Here is a 24,980-nt window from a genome sequence, read left to right on the forward strand (position 1 = left end):
ATCTCCCATCTGGGGACAGGAGGGTAAACACTGGCGTCATCTCCAGCTGTGTCCCAGTGTACAGCTTAGCAGGAAGCTGGATGGGAGGCTGAAGCGCTGAGACTCAAATCAGTCATTCTGATATGGGATATGGACAGCCCAAGCAAGCAGCTTAACTGTTGCAATGAAACATCCCCCCTGGACCTAGCAGGGTAGCCTTGTGGCTAAAGTCTTCACCTTGCACGTGCCTCGATCCCATATGGGCACCAATTCTAATCCTTCCCATCCAGCCCCCTGCTTGTGGCCTGGGAAAGCAGTCTAGGACAGCTCAAAGCCTTGGGACCCTGCAACGTGTGGGAGACCCAGATGAGGCTCCTGGCTCCTGGCTTTGGATCAGAGCAGCTCCAGCCATTGCCACTGCTTGTGGAGTGAATCAACAAATGGAAGATCTTCCTCTCTGTCTCTTCTCCTCTTTGTATATCTGATTTTCAAATTTAAAAAAAAAATCTTCAAAAAATAAATCCCTCCTCCTACCACCCATGTGACTTTTTTTTTTTTTTTTTTTTGCTGGCAAAGTCTTACAAATTCTTGTATGTAGTATTTCAGAAATACTACTTTCTTACATACCAGTCTTAAACACTAACACCTTTTTTATTCTTGCCATTCTAATAAGTAAAAATTAAGTTAAAATTATTTTTAAAAACTTATATTTCCCCAAGGAGTGTTAAGCAAACAAAATGAACAATTCTGACTAAATATTTGCAATTAAACTTTGTTCCTTTTCATAACTAAGGTAGAATATTATAATGTTTTTAATGATTGTTATTCTAGTAAATATAATTTCACTTTTAAATGACTAAGAGTCACAATTATGCAAGGATAAGAAAGTACACATATCCACTCTTAAATTTGAGTGTGTATTAATTTTGTATTTATTGCTATAGGTTTGTCAAAATACTTTCTTTGCATATTGAACATGAACCTTGAGGTCTTTAATCTATGGATTTAAAGTTTTGATCTCTTCAATGGAATGAAACATACTTCAAATGAAACCATCCAAGGAAAGTCTAAGAAACCAGTATTTTCCCAAAGAGTGATTCCAAGATTATTAATGATTTCTAGGAATTAACAAGAAGCATCACAATGTTTCTCATGTAAGACTGATAACCACATGTCCGAGATATGGGAGCAATCCATCAGTTTCTGCTTCAGAAAGGAGGAGCAGACGCTTGGCCCCGCAGACTAAGTCACACTTCAGACACTCGAATCCCACATGGGAAGGTCTGGCTTGACTCATGTCTTCACTCCCAGGGCTGTTGCCTGCTAACGTAGAGCCTGGGAGGCAGCAGGTAGTATCTCATGCATCTGAATCCATGCCAGCCTGGTGGGAAATGCTGATGAAGTTCAAGGCTCCTGGCTTCAGCCTGGCCTAGCTCAGGCATATGAGGAGTGATGGAGCATATGAAGAAGCTTTCTCTGCCTTTCAAAATGACAGCAAATTAAAAAAAAAAAAACTAAAATCTTATTACATTGCATCAAATCCATTTTATTGCCAAATTATGATCAAAAACAAACAAAAAGCTTCTAATTGATCTCTCAGCCTCTTCTCCTGCCCCTTTGAGGTTATTGTAGATCATAACTGTTAACCGTTTACTGAACTGTTGGGGCAGATCACACTTGGTTGCTCTTTGGTACCGAGTCCTCTGCCTTCACATCTCAGGTTTTCCACCTCAGTTAAAGGACCAGCATCTGTGATCCGGATGGGCTGAAGCCCTAATGTAAGCTCCAGCTCAAACAAACTCATTGCCTCCTGGATATGCTCTAGTATCTGATCCCAACTCCATCACTTCTAGCCACATTAGGTCTCATGTCTCTGGGAAATGTCAGAGGGAGGTAAGCTAAACCCCCAAGTCACATTTTCTCTAATTTGTGGTAGTAAACAGACACAGTACCAAAAAAAAAAAAAAAAGGAAAAAAAAAGTTAATGCAGTGAAGTAAAATTGGCATCCTAGGGTTGGATTATTGTTCGTCTTACCTGTATTCCTGCGGAACAGTGCCCTTCTTTGCCTTTACATGTCAAACACCTCGTTTAGTGGAGCATTAAGACGGTGACCACAAGGTAAGAAGGATCATTGTTTTCTTAGAATTACATCTATGAAACATGAAATCTGTTCTTATCAATAAAAAAATTATCAAAAAAGATTCCTAAAATTTGGAATCTAGCATATTTAGAACATTTATATTAAATATTACCTAGTGCTCCTGTTCAGTAGGAGTCTGACAATGTGATATTCCTCAATTTACACATGATCATGCGGTTCAAAAATGTTATGACTCTTGAAACAGATATTCATATTCATGCTAAAGAAAACAAGAACTCATGTTTAGGATTCTCTTTTATGCCCCCGTCAAAAACTTCTCTAATTTTTTCAGATTATCATGTTAAAGAACATCTTTCTGTTTTGTTCACTCTCCATTTACGTACGTCACTAAGGCATTGCCATTTTTAGTATTAGCTTTTTGAAAGCAACATTTTAATTCAAACTTTTTAAAAGAAATTATTTTCATTAGAAAGGTAGATTTACAGAGAGAAGAAGATAGAGAGAAAGACCAGAGAGAAACATCTTTTGTCCACTGATCCACTCCCCAAGTGGCCACAGAGGTGGATCTGAGCTGATCCAATGCCGGGAGGCAGGAGCTTTTTCTGGGTCTCTCACTGGGTGCAGGGTCCCAAGGCATTGGGCCATCCTCCACTGCTTTCCCAGGCCACAAGCAGGGACTTGGATGGGAAGTGGAGCAGCCAGGACAGGAACCAATGCCTATGTGGGATCCTGGTGCATAGAAAGTGAGGACTTTAGCCACTAGGCTACTGCACTGGGCCCATAAATATTTTTTAAAAGATTTATTTTTCTCCAAAAGGCCAATTTATAGAGAGATAACAGGAGAGAAAATAAGATCTTCCATCCACTGGTTCACTCCCCAAATGGCCACAATGGCCTGAACTAAGCCAGTTCGAAACCAGGTGCCAGGAGTATCTTCTGGGTCTCTAATGCAGGTGTAAGGTCCAAGGCTTTGAGCCATGCTCTACTACTCTCCCAGGGACCTGGAAAGGAAGTGGAATAACTGGGATATGAACCAAACCAACACTCATTTGAGATCCTGGCAGTTGCAAAGGGAGGATTATCCAGCTGAGCCATCACACCATGCCCCAATTCAAACATTTAGCAAATGAAACTATTTTCTTGACTGATAGCTTTAACATGTGGAATCTAAAAGGAAATCAACAACAGGAAGAAAACAGAAAATTAACAACATAAAGTTAAATAACATGCTACTGAATGACCAATGTGCCAATGAAGACATAAAAACAAAAATCAAAAACCTTTTTGAAGCAAACAATGCTACTGTTTAACCTATGAGTCAGTGAAGAAAATAAAAATACTTTTTGAATGAATGAAAATAACAAAAAATATTAAACCCCCTGAGATGTAGCAAAAAGTATTGAAAGGGTTTTTCATCTTGCATTTTGCATGAAGGTTGCGTTTTATCAGAGACAACATGTATTTGTCCTTTGGGGATTGACTTTTTCACTGAGCATAATGGTCTTGAGCTGGGACCATTTTGTTCTTCTTAATGGCTGAGTAGTATTCCATATAGTAGACACACCTCAAAATCTTCACTCCTCTTTCTATTGGCATCTGGGTTGTTTCCATGTCTTCACTAGTGTAGAGTGTCCTGCTGTAAATACAGGTGTACAGATCTCCTTCCCATATGCAGATTTCATTTCTTTTGGATATATTCCCGGCAGTGGGACAGCTGAGTCATACAGCAGGCTAATTTTCAACTCTTAATAATCTCCATACTGACTGACTCATAGCTGTCCTTGCCTACACTCCCATCACTGATGAAGGAGGGTACCTTGCTCCCCATTCATTCCAGCAGGTGTTGTTAGTAGAGTGCTGTGCTTTCTAAACATTCACTTCAAGAAATAGTCCACCAAAAACTGTTTTAAAACTCTCACTGCATTTCCCTTTGCTTTTCTGTACTTATTCATCCCACCTGATCCTTCCTCTCCATTTGTTTTTCTTACCACCATGTCTTGATATTCCTTTAACAATAAATGTCTTTAGCCTTGTGAATTATGAAAGTTGCTAATACTTACATATGTTCTATAATGAGTTTTCCAAGGAGAATGGTGATCATTAATTCTGTAAATAGCAAAAGAGAATGTGTAGTCCCTAAGCAAAACATAAGCTCACACCATGCTTGGAGCATTTTTTTTTGTACAAAAAACAAACAAACAAAAAAAAAAAAAACAAAAAAAACCTTTTCAAGTAGGCTCTTATGAAATATATATTTTCTCTGTTTAATGTCGTTGGGCTGCATATGTGAGAGCAGAATTATAAGGAGTTTCCAGTGATTCATTTTTAGTTTGGGCTATCCTGGCATTCTGTGAAATTGTGCATATTCAAACCACTAAACAGCTCTCCATAAAGCCTTGACAGTAGCAGATGAAGCTTTTACCTATCCAAAATATCAGATGAGTTTTTCAAACTCTATGACAAGTGAACAATATTACATCACTATTAAAATATGAGAAGTAACTTCAAAATCTGCAAGTTACAAACAGTGTTGTAAATCAACAAGGCAATTAGCATGAGATTTTTAAGTGGATGAATACAAATTCAGAATTATGAAGTCATTATCTAATAACCCAATAAGTGATGTGAATAAATCCTTGCTAATATGAAAATGATCAACCACTGAAACCCCCTTTCCAACAAGCAGGTCTATGGATCCACATGCTAATGCATTTAGAGTGATAAACCACAGACTTTCTGTGAAAGCTTCGTTTATTGCGCTTGCTGAGGCTTGTGCTTGGAGAATCTGTCACACAAATGATCAGCGAGTCATAATGTGCAATTTGTTTTCATTTAATAGGCAGACAAGTTTTCACCCATTTAGATTTAAGTTCTATTAATACTCTTTGAAACTAATTGCTGGAAAATGAATTTTAATGGCAGGATTTTTATTTCTGTAGATAACTAAGACTCATATTTTGAGATATATGTTTCAGACAGGCCCAGGCCATAACCTCTTGTCATCTGGGTGGTTGGCAAAGAGCCATCTAATTCCCTTTCTGCCCATATTCCATCCATGAGAAGTCACCTTCTCATTATTCTATCCCCTACCCCCAAAGCTCCAATCTCTGTCAAATACCAAAAAAATGACTTTACTAGGGCTTCAGTACCATGTTATCTCGTCCAAGTTATTTTATTGTCATTTGTATTGTTCTCATACTGCAATACACGTATGGAGCAATGAGCAGCTAATGAATACTAAAGCAATGTGCAGGTGACCACTCCCCAGAACAAACGTAGGAGATCAGCATTATCCTGGTGCAACCTTCCTTGTACACTGCACAATCATTCTCTCCCTAGCCTCTCAGAGCCAACTGTTTAATGGAGATCTCGGTTCTTGATTTTCTCCACCCAGGTATGCGTTCCTAAACCACCTGATTTTACTTGTTTTTGGATGCTATTCAAAATGAATCAAACTCTGCCATCTTTCAATATTACATTCTTCACTCAATTCTTTTTTTTCAAAATGCTTTTGGTTCACTGTGTGATTCTAGTTTCTTCAGTTTGAAACCATTTGGTATTCAATTACATTCTTACACAAAAATATATTTATCTGTTGAAGGACATTACGATTTTTAAATTAAAGTGTGACTCTTATCAGTAATATTTTGATGCTCAATGTTCTCTAATACTCTGCAAGAAATGGAATTTCTAGAACTTCACTAAGCATATTTTATATTGTGTATCTACATAACATTTAAAAGCATAGTATGAACTTGTATCTAGGTAGCCACATAATGTACTACATTTGTCAAAATGTTTTCCAAAATGGCAGCACTCATTTACCCACCCAGATATTGAGTGACAGAGTTTCTTGTTTCTCCATGTTCTTCATGGTGCTGGGATTATCAGATGACCTCTCCTATTTGTACTCTTTGTTGTTAAGATTTTCAATATTTTGTGTAGTCTTGCTACACCCTGTGTATTAGTCCCACCCTACTACAATTTGCCACTTTTTTTTAGTATCTTTCTAATCTGCTGATCAACTCTCATGAAGTTCTTCACCTTGGTCACTGAGTCTCTAATTCTCAATTTTTTCTTTGGATCTTTTCATCTCTATAATGACATTTTTCACAATTTCCACTTCCTCGCCCATTAAAAATGACTTACTTTTAATTATGGTAAAAGTAATTTTAAAGTTCTAATCACTTAATACATATTATACTTGTTCTGGCTGTCATACAGAAAGCCCTATTTCTTAGCACTTCCTATCTTTGGTTGTTAGTTTGAACTCTGATTTACAGTTATTTGAAGAAAGAGTAGGAGGAATAAAATTTTTTTTCTAGTCTCTGTCAGTCTAATATCACCTAAGATTGTGTTGAGATCTGTGATAGAGGATGGTCTCTTGGACTTGAATCTATAGGTTGAAAAAGTTGTGGTTCAAGAGGAAAACAAAAGACGTAAAATAAATTATGATGCCTCCTGTAACTTTATGTGACTTTGAGATGAAACTCTTTGGTTCCTAAATTTTCTCACCTACCAAAATTATTTCTTGCTGGTACCCTTCAAGTTGTGATTTTCCTTTTATCTTACAGTTTTTGCAGTACTTTTTTGCTATTGTGCTTCTCTTATCAGTTGTGTACACTACTTATTAGTTTTTAAATTACTACTGTTTTGCAACCAATAGATTAGTTTCTTGAAAGTGGTGTCTATGAGCTTTTAATACATCTCACATCATATTGAGTATAGTACCTTGGAGCATCCATGGTTCAAAGGGTATTAAATGGAAAAGTCAATGAGTACATAAGTTTGAAAATAAGCGTACAGATAAAAGTGATCGAACTAAGCTTAGCAATGCCACAGAGATAAAATAAATATCTTCGTTATATTTCCCAAAACTTCAGTCTAATTTCAGTTGCCGTGTTTGCCTTTGTGATATATTGGCTGATTGTCCTCCCACAGAATAATATGACCTGAGATAAAATTTATGAATAGTGATCTAAATCTCTAATAGAGCTTAAAAATAAAGCTTGAAAAACATTGATCCAGTTGAGGGATGATAGGATGTAATAAAGGTTTATTTAAGACATAAAATTTAAATGCCACATTCATCAATAATTCATCAACTCTCAAAAGAACCTGTAGTATAATCATTTCTATTCTGAACCCTTAATCAATTCTAGGTGACATTGTGAGGAACAGATTTTGACAGGAAGTCTAATGAACAGGATCTATTTGCCTATGGATTTACTTATGGAAAGAATTAACCACATTTTTAGGAAGAAATTTAGTTTGTTACGGAAGTAAAAATAACAGTTTAACTAATGCTCAAAAGATAATTAGTGAAAATGGCTAATAAACACTAGAGGTTAATAGCAAAGTGTATATTGGAATACTGTTTTGTCATGTCTATCGTTTAACCCTAATCCTAACCTTAGCCTTTAATTTCTTAAGTATTACTTACATTAAAGAGGAGTGATTAAATTATTGCTAACTTGACAGATTTGTTAAATTTTGAAGGCCTTTGAAAATAAAGAGTGTTTATGGTGTAAAATACTGTCGGAGACATCCATCACATAAGATCTTTGACTCCTTTTTCTATTGAGTCAACGACTGATGGATGCTTAAACTCTAGAAGTGAATGAGTCACATATAAGGAAACAGGCATATGCTTTCTGTTTCCAGTGTTTGTAACACAGTACAGCCATACTGCACAAAAGTTAATTATAGAACTTTCTGATCTACCTTACATGTTCCCTAAGTTTTATCTTTATTTTAGAATTATCCTGATTCATTCTGATTGTAGTGACCAGAGGGCCCATTTCAAATATTTATATATAATCATAGTCAATGCTAGAATACATGTAAAAACAACCAAATTAAAGTAAGCAGTTCAACAAATTGGAAGTTTCAGTACACACTCTGATACACACACACACACATATAATTGATGTGTGTATTTTACATGTAATATGAAAGAATCATTTGAATTTCACTTTTCCTTCATATTATGTAGGTTTCTTTTAAAAAAAGATCCAATTTATTTGAAAGGCAAATTTAGAGAGAAGAAGGGTGGGAAGGAGGGAGATCATGTGCCAGCAGGAACTCGAGCACTTGGGCCATCGTCTGCTACCTTCCCAGGTGCACTAGCAGAGAGCTGGGTAGGGAAGAGAGCAGCATGGACAGGAATCCGTGCTCATATGTGATGTCCACATCACAGGCGGTGGGTTGAGACATTGCTCCACAAGGTCAGCCTCTTCAGTGTCCTTTAGATGATTATATACTTTGTGTCATTCTAAAATCATCTTATCCTAAGCAACAATCAATAAACACCATTAATATAAATTATTGCTTTAAAAGGAAACCATCAGGAGCTTAATAAAAATTTTTAACTTCTTACATTTTAGAGCCTTCAAGTGTCAGTTGGAGCCTGGTACAGCATTTCATATATCGGAGACATAGATTTCTACCTTGTTTTTATGCTGTTTATGGCCTTAGATAGCCACCAGGACCCCAGTCACTGTGCGTTCATTCTGGTTTACAAGTAATGCACGTTTCACAAAGCACTGTTTATTTACATCACATACACCAGAAATAATGACATATTCTTACTTTGCCTCAAGTAAGAATGAGGATTATCTTTATTTTCAAAATGCTGAAAGTGAGTATTTGACTACGGAATAGAAGATTCTACTAATGGGATCACTAGGAATAACCTAATATATGTGATTGTCCCTTTGTAATTCTTTTTTCCCTAAGGCAACATGTAAACAAATAATTTTTAAAAGTATAAAAAATATTACACCATAATGTTAAAATAGTTGTAGATGAACTCCAAACCTAGTGATGATTATCTTAATATTGAAAATGAAAAGTGATACTTTAATATTCACATTGTTTTTCAAAAATTCATTTCAAAAATTCATTTCAAAAACTCCATTTCAAAAATTGCTTTACTGAAGAAACTGAGCTGTTTGGTCCTGAGCAATTCAAAAACACATCATATAGTAATTTAAGTGAAAACACAAGTATTATAGTGAATAATATTTCCTTATCAGGTACAGTGATTTTATACGGCATTTCTTAGTGTATTTAAGTAAAAGCCAAAAGCAAAATATTACTTTGCATCCCAATGAAAGCTGTTTTGTGAATCCTTAAAGAAAAATGATTTAAAAAAATACTGTGTGTTTTGGTATATACTTAAGGTAAGTGTTTAACCTGCTCAGAGGGTCAGGTGAAACATGTGCACTATGAATAGTTATCTGTCAATATTACTGTTGATGAAAAATTTCTAAACCAGTTTATAAAATTAAGGAATAGATTATATAATTTTCTATGGCCTGTCAATTTGTTTCAAATCAACTGAACTCTTAACATGCCCAGCTTCTTTTAAAAAAATCTAAGAGGCTAATTTGCTAGCTTAAAGAAGACAAAAATGAGGGAAAAAATGAAAGAGGTAACAGCAGCAAACAATTCTAAATTAGATAGTTTACTCAAAATATAAATTTTTTCAAAGCAGTTGTAACAAAGAACTTCTGTAATGAAATGTGTGTTTAACAGTAATTTATAAAGTTAACAAGTAACTCAATAAACAAGAAATTAAAATCTTAGCTAAATTGGAAGTTACATTTTTTATCTTTTTGTAGGTATGTAGATGATATCTGTAAAAATTTGAAAAATATTTTATGTACTTTTTAGAGAACACAGATAAATCCATTGTTTCTTCAAGAAAACTGTGTTTTTAATGAGTGTTTGATTATTCCCTAGATGCAGAGGGACATAAGCCTGTTGTAGCTGATGTTTTGTATTCATTTTTAGTCCATGTTTGATCAGGCAATAATTGAATAAGAGAAGCAAACAGTTGGATACTAAAACATTGTTCAATGATAGGATATATTAACAATACAAAAGTTACATCACTAAGTGAATCCTTACAGCCAAACTATTCAAAGAATTAACCTTTCCTTTTGAATGACAATATTTACTGACATCAAGATTTCTCTTATTTCTATACAGGAAGAACCTTTTGTAATGGTTTCTGAAAACGTACTGGGTAAGCCAAAAAAATATCAAGGCTTCTCCATTGATGTTTTGGATGCCTTATCTAACTACCTGGGATTTAACTATGAAATATACGTTGCACCGGATCACAAGTATGGAAGCCCACAGGAAGATGGGACGTGGAATGGCTTGGTCGGAGAGCTCGTCTTCAAGGTAAGCAGCATTGATTTGTCTCATAATTGCAGCTCCAGCTGTAACACCTGGGAACTAATTTCATATATAATAAGTAAAATCTCGCCAACTACTAGTGCATAAGCTTTATAGAAAAAGAATGGATAACAAAATAGCTTGCTTCAAAAACAAATATTGCCTTTAATAGAAACGGATTTAGAAAAAAGTCTTTCCTTTGCCACATGAATATCGCAAACATTTTTTAGTATAGGGTATATGATAAATTCATGACATAATTTACAATCACATTTGACACCAGTTTCCTTATTAAGAAAAATAAAAAATTGAAAAAGTGAATCCTGACCACTTAAACTATATACTCAGTTTTGGTATCTCAGCATACCAGATCTGTACTTGTGTTTCTTCTTTAAATTCTGAGGAAGATGTTTAAATATTTCTCTTTACTTAGTTCTGTCAGTACGTTCTTCAATTTTTGAAACTGTCATTAAATGCATGCATATTTACTTATATCTTCTGATAAATTTTTGAATAAATTTGGGTTAGGATTTATAATTTTTATCTTTAATTTATATGTATCCTTTTTCCCCTCTGTTTCTCCCTGGATTGCTCCCTTTGAGGAGGCTAATGAAATATATTCTAAGTCTTTTTGTCTACTGTTCTCATTTTAACTAATTTTTGTTCTTTTTTGTGTAGAGATTAGCTTAGAGTTAATATACATTCCTAACTTTCACACTCTCTAAAATCATTATACCACTTCCTATTGTTCAAATATAATATTTTGTGATACAATTCTATTTCAGCCCTTTTATCATAGGTGCTTATGCGATCATTTATTTCATTAACTTTATAGTAGCATATCCTAGTTTTTGTTCTTTTTTCTAATCAATGTTCTCTCTCAGAATACAAAGCAGCAAGGGAAAGTTACTGGTATTTAACCTTATATCTACTATTTCTGGGCTCTTTATTTCTTTATTTCTTTCAGATCTGAATTCCTATCTTGTATCATGTACCTTCAATCTGAAAATTTATCTTTGGATTGCTTTGAAGTGCATTTCTATATATAGCATGCTTTTATTTCACTTACTTAAAATATCTGCATCGACCCTTAGCACTATCTTGCTCGATATCAAACCTGAGCTGCAGTTTTGGTTGTGAGGTTACCCGCTTGGAATTCTATCATCATTTGCTTTGTATTGTCTGATGAAAAGTGACCTGTCTTCTGCACCCATTTTTCTTAGGGATGGTATTTTTTTCTCGATGGAGATGCTGGTTAGAAAATTCTCTGTGGACATTCAGAGATATGAGCATGCCTTGCCTAGCTGTGCTTCTCTTTGTGTTTACCCTGTTGAAGGTTTATGGAGCATCTATGGCATGTTACAGTAATCACGTATTGATAGCTGTTATTTCAGCATATGGCCTCTGTGTTCTTTACTTTCTCATCTCTATCTGAAGTTTGGAGAACATTCCTATTAGATCACTAAATGTTTGTGCCGCACAACCTTGGTTATTCTATTAAAATGTGTATTTTGCAACCTTCAGATCCAACAATTTGCCTTTATCTGCATGCAAGATTACTGATTTTTCTTCCATGGTCAGGTTTCTAAATCTGTTGAGTAACTTCTTTTATTATTATAATAGGAAGATTGCTTTTAAGAATTCCAATTATTTTTATTGTTTCTCTTCATCTTTTATTTTATAACTCTACAATCATGTTTACACTAGTTCTTTAAAGTCTTGCTAAACTTTCAACACCTCTGTTGTCTCAGAATGAAATTACAACTGAATACATTTCTATTAGCCATAAATCAGTTCCTACTTTTCATAGTTCTGATTGTATCAGATGGTATGTGGATATTGTGGTTGATGTGTTGTAGAAACTTGTGATTATATTTTTTGGCCAGTATCCCCCTACATTCTTCAGGGTTTTTTTGTTTTGTTTTGTTTAAATGGGGAGTTACATTGCTATATGTTCATCCAAAGCTGTGCAGGTTTGGTTTTACTCACTGTTCAGGCAGGCTCATTTGATCTTATTTCAGTTCTAATGCGAATTTCTTTACAAGATCTGTGATTCTCATCAAGCTTTCTGATAAAGTGATGTAAAACTCAATCTCTCCTTCCCATTTACAGTTCACTGAAATCCTTTGACCCTTTGAGCCATCTAGCTGTTGTTTGCTCCTACTTTTATTAGGATTTTTACAATAATTTGGGAGTTCATGTGGTCACCCTGAAAATTCCAGTTTCTGATATGTTAGCTAGTAAAATTGACTTATTCCTACAGCTGTATCTACCTAATGGCACCTGAATTGGGACAGCTTCTCAGAGAGTAAATCACATGAGGACAGAGCACACCCAATGCAGTTATTCTTCTTAAAGGCTGGCTATTCTAGTCTCAATTTCTACATAATTTTACTGTAGGTAAAAGAATTAGAAATACACATTACTCATTCAAAAGTTTTGTTGGAGATAAGAATGGAAAGATCATAGCAAAAAGCATTACTGGATTGAGCAGACATTTGTGTTTTTAGGTTAGTGGTACCTGAAGGTCATTAGAAACTGAGAAAGAAAAAAGAAAAATTTAATAGGAAAGAAAGTCAATATGTGAATGATTAGGATCTCAGAGTAAATAGAGAAAAAGACTGTTAGAGCAAGGTAAAGATATTGCTTTGCTTTTGAAAAGCATCGTGAGAATGTGTTGATAGTTAAATATATAAGCAAGATGTTGGAAGACTGAAGATCATATCTCATTGCATCAAACTTGTAAAGACAGGTGATGTGTGTCAGCTGTGATGGTAATAGGTATTACGTAATGTCTACAGGAGCATGGTCCTTGCTTGAAATATGTATTGAGGAAAGTGAGAGTGAATGCTAAGTCAGGAAAGATAAAAGGATACATCAGAGGTGAGGATTAAACTGAAATGTTTATAAGACTGACACTACTCATTGCTGCTAGTCTGTGACTTTTCTTCAATTGAGACTGAATGCCCATGTGTAGGAATAGAGAGGATTAAAACATGGATGTTAAGGCTGAGACTTGGTGGATGAACTTGGCGACTGTATTGAGATGAAAGAAAAGCTAAATGATTAAGGAAGCTTCGCTATGATCACAGAGATAGACCTGCGAAATATTTTTGAAAAACCAGAATATGTTTAGAACAGGTGAAATACAAATAAGACTATGAAAGAGCCAGTATGTTAGAGATAAATGATAGACAAAATACAGGATTTCTATGGCTTAACTTTAAGGATAATAATAGAATTTTAGAGGAAGTAAAAGAAATTGGGATTTGCAGTGGCCCCCGAAAAAGAATGGCTTAGTTGAACTCAGTGAAATTTGAGGGCAGCTGACGTATTCAGGTCCTGTAAAAGTAGACACATTCATTAGTGGCACCACACACTTGTCAAAATCCATACAGTGAATCGTACACTCTATGGTAATCTGTGGTCAGTTGTAACAAATGTACCATTTACATCTAACAAATTAATAATAAGGGGAACATTCATACTTCTTTACTATTTTTCTTGAAACCTAAAATGGCATTAAGATTAAAATCGACAGAAATAACAGCACCGAATGGTGATGGTAAGGAACAAGCACTTGACTGTATCTGTTAGTGGCTTGGTAGGTTGTTAGCGTGAGGAGGAATACTTTAGCAAGGGCCACAGTTTTCAGGGCGTAAGAAACCATTGTGAAGTCTGTCTGGTAGTGTCCCTCAGAAAGCACATGTACCCAACAAAGTGAATACAAGAATAATGGAGGCAGCGTGCATAGGTTTTCAACAAATCCTGGTTCCTTCAGTAGCTGAGAAAACAGACAAAAACTCTGTGGCCACTAATAAATCATAATAAGGAGGACAGTGAATTATCACTTCTTGGGAACCCCAAATAAGGATCACTTTTGTCTAAACATCCTTATCTCTCTCTTATTCTGTGCCTTCTGTGGTAATCCTTGCTCCTGTTCTTGCTGATCTTGCATGTGCAATGGGGGTTATTGCTGCATAATATCGTGACATGTGGTTAATTATGCTGTCTTCAGTATCACAAGAGCTAAGGTCAATGGAGCCTTCACCAATGCTCCACTGTCCTTTCGTTTACCAGATATGGACTCTTCCTTAAAAGCCCATGATGACTATTCCTGATATTTTCCCAGTTTGTTTCCCTGGTCATACTCTCTACCCTGATGCCGCTGTCCCCTGCAGATATTCATGATTTCCTGTAAAGTCTGTTAGAATCCAGTGCAAGTCCCTAGTTTTCTAGCTATTCAGTTTCAAAATCCTCCCATTGTTAGTAGCAATTCAAAGACTTTGATTGAGGTAGACACACATTATGGGTATTGGTGGCACATGGAGTGCTCATGAGAGCCTAGTTAGCACTTAAAGCATTTTTGAATCACCATGACTACATATGTGGAATGAATCCACTGTGAAGGTCCACTATGAAAATGAGTAAAAGCCACTAAGTCTCATAATAAATGTCGCATATTTAGGAAAATGTTGGGGCGGAGTGGGTAACAAAGATGCAAACAGATGTTCTCTCCCAAACCCAAGACATTTTTAAATCATCCTTTTAAGCCATGGCTTAGAAGATAACTTTTGCTTCCATTTTTTTTCTGCTTCCACTCACTACCTGCATTTGAGCTACAATCATTTCTACCCTGGACTGTAGCTATAGCAGTCCAATTACTCATCCTTTTTTCTTTCTTGACTGGTGTCTGTAGATATTTTTAACGCAGCAGCCACAGTGATCCAGTTACCTCTCTACTGAAAGAAATGTGATGGATCTTTGTTCCACGCAGAGTGAAAAACACTTTTACCAACTCCTTTGTGATCTCCTTTCTCTCCCTCTCCCTCTCCATCCCCCAAGTTTATGGACCTCCTTGATCTTCAGACATAGTTGAACTTGACCTTTTCCATTCCCATCTGGCCAATCTATCCAGAATGCTCTTCACCCAGACATCGTTCCTATTACCTTAGATTGTTGAGGTTTTTTTTTTCAATCTCTGTTTACAGGATGTCAGAAAGTCTATCCATTATTACCCTTTCCAAAAGAACAACTTCCAGCCTCTATGCTATTTATGCCCTGAATTGTTTTGTTTTCTTTCTAACATGTTACCATTTTACAATGTACCGATTTTTTCATTTGGTTTCTCCTGCTACATTATAACCTTAATTTTGAATTTTTTTCTATTGAAATCTTAGTACATAGACAACATTAGTGCCTAAAAGAATGCATGACAGTCAAGTGATAGTTTAGGGCATGCAATATATAACACATTTCTAATTATCTTTCAATGACATCTTAATTCTCTTTAGTAAAATCAAGAAACCAACCATCACCTACTGAACCTAAACATAAATAAAAATCCCATCTTTTAAAATTGTTTATTGTGACAGAGGAGAGAAAGATGAAGAGAAAAATTCAGTCACTGATTCATTCCCTGAATGGCCACATGGAACAGGGCTGCACCAGGCCAACCCCAGGAACCTGAAACTCCATCTGGGTCTCCCTCGTGGATAATAGAGGCCTATGAGCTTGGATCACCTTCTGCTGAGTTCCTCGGTGCATTGATAGGCAGCTGGATCATCAGCAGAGCTGGCACCTGCACTCTGATACAGGAAATAGGCTATTAACCCAGTGCTCAACAATGCCAGTTCCTTTCTTCTTTGTTGCAACAATAGATTTGATTTTGCTACTATTTTTAAGTTTTTGGATCATTAATTATAGATCTTATTATATTCAATTTCTCTTCTTTCAATGTACTTGAATTTAAAGGGTAATCTTTACTAACATAGGAGAAATTAAAGAAGGAAATGCACAAGTATAGAATCAAAATTAGTATTTTGGAAATATGTAATAATAGCCAAGTATTAGTGTAAAAGTCTATCGCTGTTGATTCCTCAAATTGTCATAATGTTTTATGAAATGCATAGAATTAGCATTTTTGCTGGAATCCAGATTTTGAAAAAGTCCTTGAAAAAAAATTTACATAACTAGGTTAACATAACACACATGGAATAAGCTAAATTGTTCAATTCTAGAGGCTGTCTTCTTAACGACAGGATAAACTTCTTTTAAGCTATCCAAAAAAATTGGAATAAATAATGTGCAGCTTGAGCCTAGAGTTTGGTAAGGGATCTGGAATTGATATACAAGTGTGGCTTATCAGCATATAGGTGAATTTTAAATGACCCTTCCAGCATTCTTACCATGACTTCTCTTCCATCTTCAGTCTCTTTCCCAATCCTGTTGTCCTTCCCCATGGTTGAACACACTATTCTCTGAAAAATAATCTCTCCATGTTAGGTCAGTTTAAATGATTAGGCATTACTGGTTTCAAATGACAATCCAGTTGAAGTTAAAAGATACTTTAGTGGCTCACAAAGCTGAACTACTCAGGGATAAGATCCAGGCCCATCTCATCAGGCCTTGGTGTTGCTCTGTCAATCTTTCAGCTCTGATTCCTTCTGTTGCTCCAGTTCTCAGGCATAGATTTTGTCCTCTATGCCTCTCAGTAAAAACAGACTCTTTTTAACAATGCAGAGTCCCAGCTTGAATATGCACCAGTTCTGCTTGTGAAGTGCAACAGTGCTCTCAATGCCAGACCCATGCCTTATGCCCTATCAAATGCTGAAAATAGAAGATCCTCTGGGCAGAGCTCTTAGAACAAGCATAGGAATTACAGACTATGCAGGGAGAGGCAGGATACTGTGATTATCAGAAGTGGAGTGGATACTGAACAGATGTAACCAGAGATAGCCTTCAGAGGCTTAAAAGCAATCAGATAATCTTATTTTCGCCAACATTTGACAACTGCTACATGTGCTATATTTTGTAACAATGCAACATAACTAGAATTCCATGCATGTACTTGCCATAAATATACCTAACAACATTGCCAATCAACACAGGTGCCATAGGGAATTTGTAAAACATTGGTGGAAACAAATCAGATAGTAATTATCAGCACTTACGTAGGGTTTACTGTTGCTAAAATGTCTTACATATTTGCAGTTATTAATTCCCCCATACAATAACCCTTTGTGTGGTAGATACTGTTGACCCAATGTGGCGCATGATGAAACTGAGTCAGAGATGAAGGGGCTTCTCCATGTTCACGTGGTCACATTGCAGAGAAGTCATGATTCAAATGCAAGCAGCTTGGCTTCATAACCCAAGTACTCAAGCCTTTTACCAATTATAGAAAAGAAAAAGTTCTAGTGTAAGTTTCATATACAAAGCATTTTAATAAACCAAGTTACTTGCCAGTGAAGAAAACTATACTGAGTCATAGTTCAGCACAGGTTATTATTTTTTCAACAGTTGCACATTTGAAGAAAGTTCAGATGAAATGTGCATGGATATGAGCAGAAGCTCCCAAAATAAGATTTCATGAAAGATGTAAAGTGTGATCATGAAAATGTACATCTCTGAACTTAAAAAAATAAAAACCTACTTTCTCCACAAAAAAAATCTTTTTTTTCCACTTCTAAAAAAATAGGACTTTTTAGAAAGGCATGCAATACTTTCTATAGTCCATATTTCACTTCCTGCTAGTATTTTATCACATACCACATAAATCTCATTGGGCTTCAGTCTGCCCTCATTATTTTATATTCCCAAATCTTCATACACAGTTAAGCCTAGACTTTGTCCCATAAAACTTTCAAATACTCCCACCTCTGCATAATTCTCTCTTCTGAGAACACCTATTCCACTTCCTTTCAAATTGCCTTTCTGGAATATGATACATTATGTTCCATTTTTTTCTGTTCATTCTAGTCTATTACTGTGTAGATATATATAGAGAGAAACATCTTTTGTTTGTTTCACGATCTCTCTCTTGGAAATCAGAAGGCCGAGTTTGTATTTATTTTGTATGCCAAGTAAACAACAGAATGCCCTACACTCATCCATTCGTCCTCATATGCTTTTGAGCTCATGCTATATTCTGGGCATAGTGCCTGGCATCATTGATTACAGGTAAAAACAGTGCTGTCCTTTCATAAGACTCCATAGTGTACAGGGAAGACAAAGTGTAAATAAATAATTAAAATAGTGTGATACATGCCACTGGCTAATATGCACAAGTTCCATGGCAACTCAGGTGCCAAATAGAAACTTCTGCCTGTGACGTGGAAAAGATTTCAAAGGAAAAGTTTAAAGCATCACTTAAAGATGAGTACCAACGCGAGAGGCACCAATGGGGAAAATTATGAAAATAGGTTTGCCATGCTGAAAAGCTTGGACTTTTTGTGGCTAGGGAAAAATTTAACCGATTTATCTGCGTGAGAGAAATGTGATATCATTTAGGATAAAGACATTAGCTGAGGTAGGTAGGTCTGAGTCTACCCTGAAGAAGGAAAGAAATAAATGTCTTTTTCAGCATTTTGGAGAAGAGTAGCAGGAAGGTCTGAACTGAATCAACAGCAATAGGGGACTAAAAAAAAAAGGATTGAGAAAACCTGTATTCCAAGATATAATTCATAAAACTTGATATTTTGATGGAGAAAAATGAAGTGCTGACACTTGGCAAAAATTTAGCAAGTCAAAAAGCACAGAAGCACTCAGTAGCAGAAATGGACAAAACTGGAAAATTTGGTTGGGAGTGAGCCTCAGAGATGCCAAATGTAGCTGTAGACATTTTCAGTCTGTGGTACCTGGGCAATAACCCAATGGAACTCTAGGTGCAATGAGTAAGCAGACATGTAAGTGCCAAGCAAATATTGTATAAATCTAACACAGGTCTTGGAAATAAGAGGTATCCCCGCCCCCACCTTTGTTATAAATGAACAATTGAGAGTTGGATTAACAGGAACATTATGCACAAAATGATTATTAACAGTCCTGAAATATCCCAGTTCAGCATGGGTAAGAAAGACTGGTGTTATTACTTTCTTGCCAGAGGGAGGAAAGAGTTAACCCTGAGGAGAGAGTTTGGGCAAGCTGAGAATCTGTTGACTCATCCCCTGCTTATCAACCTTTGTGAGGGGAGTGCTGGGGCAGGATCAGGCACTCCCCACTACGTCAGGCCTGTCTGTGTGTCTAAAGTGAGTTGCAGAGAGGAACAAGTCACCATGATTCTTGTCACCATTTCCCAGGGTGACAGGAACATCTTGGGCACCCTTGCCTAGCCAAGGAGAAAGAGGGAATTGGCTGGCATAAAACCACAGTCTGCCTCCTGCATAGTAGGTAGAGGAAAACACAACACAGCAGTCATCATGTATACAGACGAAGAGGGGTGTCTAAAAGCCACCACCTATTTTCCATAATCAGTCAGTCCCCTTTCTACCGCATGCCAACATATCCTCACATATCTGCACCATATCTTTTCATTACTGTAAAACGGCTTTAAAAATATCTGTATCCAGCCAATAAAACTTCACCCACCCAATGAGGAGAGTTTTGCAAAGTGTGACCAGATAAAATAGAGAAAAAGGACAGAAGCCTTTATAAGAGACTTTGAACAACCACTAGTCTTGTAAATGTTTATCAAACAAGTACTAGTGGATTGATTGCATTACCCAGGGTATGTGAGCTATGGCCTGGCAGGAAGTTTAAATAAACACCTTTGGTAATAGAATTATGTATTTGGAGGCTGGCATTTCAACATAACTGGTTAAGTCATCACTTGCAATGCCAGAATCTTGTATCACTCAGTTTGGGCTACTCTGGTTAATATCCCTGGAAAGGCAGGGGAAAATGTCACACATGGTTGGGTCCTGCCCCCTATTTGAGAGAACAGGATCCTGTTCATGGTTCCTGGATTGGCCCTGGCCCAGCCCTGCCAGTTAAACCTATTTAGAGAGTAAACCAGCAGGTAGAAGTGTGCTCTTGATCTCTCTCCCCCACCTAACTTCTGCCTTTCCTTTTATATTGCTCTGCCTTTCAAACACTTTAAAGAAATAAAAAGTGCATGTGTTTCTAAATGCTGCATGTTCCACACTGTAACACTGGATATACCTATAGGATAGAACAGAAGCGTATGTGGAAGAAGACACCACTGCATGTGTATACGCAGAAGGGAAAAATGTGGCCAACAATATTTGTGGCTGATAAGAATTTCATGCTGATGATGGAAAAGGCTAGAGAGATGTGAAGGAAACAAATCATGTAGATGCAAATGACAGTGAATGGGTGTAGGAGCAATTTTCTAAATTTGCAGGTGATATTTAATTGGCAGACATTGCAAACAGCAAGGAGCAATTCAATCAGATAAAGGACTTGAATCATTAAGCACTTGATCTAATAGATGGCAAGCACAGTTAAGTGGTGAATAATAAGTCTTGAATCAAATCTGAACAGTTGAATATTGACTAAAATGAATGATGCTGTCCAGGAATATCCCCTAGGTTTAAAGAGAACTTACAGGGGAGCAAAGATCCAGTAAAATTATGTGTAGAATTAAAAAGAGTTGGTGTTGTTATGGGTTATAAATTAACAGACTACTGCATCAGTCAAGTTGAAGATGATATAAAAACTGGAGCTATGATGAGAAAAATCTCATAACTGGAGGATATATAAATCCTGATTTCCACCATTGGCTATTGAAATGTCATCTATTGTCAAGATTTTCAACCATCTTTAGACATTTTTTGAAGATAAAATTAGTAAATAAAAGAGCTGCTGGAGATATGATTATAGATTTAGGTGAGAATAACTTTTACAGACAATTTCATTGGAATATATGTAAAATCTTGTAGTTGGGCTCCTTGATCATTTTCATTAAGTACATTAATTCCATGAAAATTAGCTATGTTAGTCTGGAAATTGTTACTATGTCATGAAAGTAATAGGATGATAAAAACTTATCATAGTCTTGGAAAGTAGTTGATGAACTAAAGAAAATCACAGATGCTTTGCCTTTGTTTATGTAGTTGATGACTGCACATAAAAAGCTCATCTTGATGGAGTTCCAATCATTTATTTTGGCTTTGGCTGTGCTTCTGGTGACTTTTCTAAGAAGTCTTTCCCGGGCCCGGCGCGGTGGCGCAAGTGGTTAAGTCCTCGCCTTGCAACCCCGGGATCCCATATGGGCGCCGGTTCTAATCCCGGCAGCCCCGCTTCCCTTCCAGCTCCCTGCTTGTGGCCTGGGAAAGCAGTGGAGGACGGCCCAAAGCTTTGGGAACCTGCACCCGTGCGGGAGACCCGGAAGAGGCTCCTGGCTTCGGATCGGCATAGTATCGGCCCGTTGCGCTCACTTGGGGAGTGAATCATCGGACGGAAGATCTTCCTCTCTCTCTCTCCTCTCTCTGTACATCCGCCTTTCCAATGAAAAAAATAATAAAAATAAATCTTTAAAAAAGAAGTCTTTCCCAATTCCTTTATCTTGGAAAGTGCTTCCTATGTTTTCCTCTAATAGTTTCATGATTTCTGGATACAGATTTAGGATCTTGTTCTCAGATATAAAGCAACCTTCATGCAAAATATAGGATCAATAGCTCTTTCAATACTGTTTTTGCTATATCTTAGCAAAGATTTTTTTGCCTTTGTTTTGTTTTTATTTTTTTTTCATTCAAAGTATTTCTTATTACTCTGTGACCCATGACCCATGGGTCACAGAGTAGCATCATTTTCTTCATTGACAAACTGGTCATTCTTTAGCATGCTATTTAACTTCATGTTGTGGTTAATTTTCTATTTTTTCTTCCTGTTTTTGTTTTATGACTTTTCATGCAAGGTAATCTGTACTAACTGCAAGAGACTATTATATCCAGATGTGAAGATACGCAAAGAGCAGAATGATGGACTTAAGAGTGTTATCAAGGACTATACTATTGTAATCATATAGGAGAAGTCAGTGTATGTGTGTTGGGGGAAGAGGTGATTGAAAAGAAAAGAAAACCCAGAGCCTATGGAGCAGTATCATTGCAAAATAATAAAATGAATAATTATATATTTTTTTAAAAGTTAGCTTGCCCTTGCCTTGCAAGAACCAGGATCCCATATGTGTGCTGGTTCATGTCCCGGCTGCCCCACTTCCGATCCAGCTCCCTGCCTGTGGCCTGGGAGAAGAAATATGACCTAAGACCTTGAGATCATGGATCTGCATGGCAGACCAAGAAGCAGCTCCTGGCTTCTGGCTTTATATCAGTTCAGCTCCGGCTGTTGCAGCCACCTGGGGAGTGAACCAGTGGATGGAAGATCTTTCTCTGTCTCTCCTTCTCTTTATATACTTTAGTTTCCAAAAAAAAAGAAATAAAAATCTTAAAAAAAATTTAAAAGATTAGCTTTATAAAGCACAATGAAGTATCTCACAATATCAAAACTGTGGGATATAAATAAATATAAAAGCCCATCTGGGTGTTAATGGTCCAATCCCATTTGGGGATGTTTCCTAACATTCTAGTGTTTGCTCAGTAGTAGAGCCGTGGAAGACAACTGTTGGGTTGCTTTAGTGCCAATTGAATAATTCAGGTTTGAATTGCTTTTAAATCTTAAGGTCATAAACTGCTTTTATAAGTAAAAGCTTACAAATAAGATCTCCCTAATTAAACTACTGAACAAAAATAAACCTCTGGACACTGACAAGGCTCAGCTGTGTCAAGCTAAAGGAAACTACAGTCTGATGCAGAGCTTCCTATGCTTGTGTGAGACCATTGCATACCTCTCCTTTTTTTATGTTCAGTGTGGTCCTCTTCCTCTGTAGATCTGGAAACATTTATAGTAGTGGTGTTAAAATGTGGAAGTGGGGAGGGGAAATGCCACTGTGCTATAATGGATTAGGCTGCTGCCTGCAAGGCCAGCATTCTAAATGGACATCGGTTATAGTCTCTGGCACTCTAGTGATCCAGGTCTCTGCACCTATGTAGAAGACCTGAAGGGTACCCAATAACAAATGCTATAGGGAACAATGGGCTTCAAACAAGGCATCAAAAAATAGGATGTATGCCACCCCAGAGATGGTTTAACCTCTTACCAAACACCTCTACAGGAATAATCTTAAGCAAATTCTAGAGGGATTGAAATTTATCTCTATTTAAATATGCTTAATTATTGTTTTATGATACAGTTCCATAGGCTCTGGAATTTCCCGTCCACCTGCCTAAGTCCCTTACTCTTCCCCATTGATCTCTCCCATTGTGGTCCTTCATGAAATTTACCTTTTAATGAAATTAAAACTCTAATCTTTTTGCAATAGGTTTCTATGATAATTAATATAAAACAGATATATGGTGAAAATACCATGTGAGACATAAAAGACAAACATGAAGAAAGTGTAATAAAATGGCACAAGGAAAATGTCACAGATTTGGGTAAAAGTCCATGAGAAATGGGAACAATATATTTTTACAGGCTAGAACACAAAAGCTGGCCTGGAGACTGGTGAAAATGCAGCTGTCTTTAGGATTAGATCACTTACATCAGTATGTTTAAATGCATGACCAGAGGATCTGGTGGAGAAAGAATCAGAGTGCCATGTTGTTTCTGGGGAAAGGGTTGGTGATGAGGCAGTATATAAACTTAATTTTATCATTATTGTGCTGTCAGAGATAAAACATCTGTTGGAAATGAGAAAATAGTAATTTCTAGAGATATTGTTATGGCAAGATCCAAGAAACATTCTTCAATTGAATAGACTCTAAATTTTTTAAAAAATCAAATACCTATTGGTTACAATAAGCAAAAGAATTTTCTATAAATCCTTCCAAGGAAATCGCTTAATCAGGATAGCTTCATGATGAGTAAATACTGTATATCTAGCTTTGTGCTATTTTTTCTCTACTAAAATAAAAAAATCAGTTAAAAAACTTTACGCAGTCTTCAAAAAAGCTATGTTTACTTCACCAGAAGAGTACTTTTATGATATATTTATGAAAATTTGCAGAAAAAATATACATGTGAAGGCTGAAGAGAGTCTTAAAAATTCTTGTATCAGTTTTGACTGTCCAAGCACCTTTCTGTGTATGGTACTTTCTCAGTACAGAACAGGATAGAACAGATTAACCACAAAATTTATTTCCTAACATCTCTCCTGAGCTGCTTTAGCATTTAGCCAAGTTGTAACCAATGCGATTTAAGCAGAAATGTCATGTGAAGCTTTTGGGACATGTTCTTAAAGGATTCTTGTCCTTTTTCTGATATAAATCATTCCTTTTGGCTGAAATGTCAATGTCTGAAGCTTAAATTGCCACCTTACATTGCAAATTGGAAGCCACACTCTGAGAACAAAGCAACAACAGGAAATGAAAATGATCCCCAGCACTGTAAGCTTCATCATCCGGGCACAGCAGCCTGGAACTCCTCCCAGGCTGCCCTTGAACGCATGCATTTCAACATGTCTTTACAACAAATAAACTTATACTTGAAAGCCATTTTCCACAAAGTTTTAAAAATGTATTTTGGTGCTAAAGATGTAGCTTATTTACAAATGAATTAATAATTACCTCTCTTCTTTATTCCTCTTGGGAGAGAATAGCTAAATAATTAATCCAAAGATTAATTGGATTAAAAGATCTGAGTAATTTTATGAAGCTAGGGTAATTCCCAAAAGAAAGTCTGACAATAGCAGCACACACAAAAGTGAAACATTCAATATTGCGTATAAATATACACATGAAGAAAATACTAAAATATATCTTCTGATTTAATCCATTTGCATATATTAACATATATTACAATATAGCATTACAAAATAGTGCTTATTCAGGAATAGAATTGTTACTTAATTCTGGGAACATATGTTGTGCTAATCTTTTATGTGATTAATAGAAAAGACAAATAGTTAAAAGA

General features: G+C 36.3%; 1 protein-coding gene across 3 annotated transcripts in view; it reads left to right on the forward strand.

Moving 5' to 3' along the window:
- The window catches only part of GRID2 (glutamate ionotropic receptor delta type subunit 2), a 1,273,704-nt gene that overhangs the window by 928,569 nt on the left and 320,155 nt on the right, over positions 1-24,980 (forward strand). For all 3 annotated transcript variants that reach the window (XM_040967041.1, XM_040967039.1, XM_040967040.1), the window contains one exon: positions 10,077-10,274. In XM_040967041.1, coding sequence (XP_040822975.1) covers positions 10,077-10,274 — 198 coding nt within the window. The remainder of the gene's footprint in view (positions 1-10,076; positions 10,275-24,980) is intronic.

Source organism: Ochotona curzoniae, unplaced genomic scaffold, assembly GCF_017591425.1.
Source record: "Ochotona curzoniae isolate NIBS_2020 unplaced genomic scaffold, NIBS_Ocur_1.0 scaffold_4506, whole genome shotgun sequence".
Lineage (NCBI taxonomy): Eukaryota > Metazoa > Chordata > Mammalia > Lagomorpha > Ochotonidae > Ochotona > Ochotona curzoniae.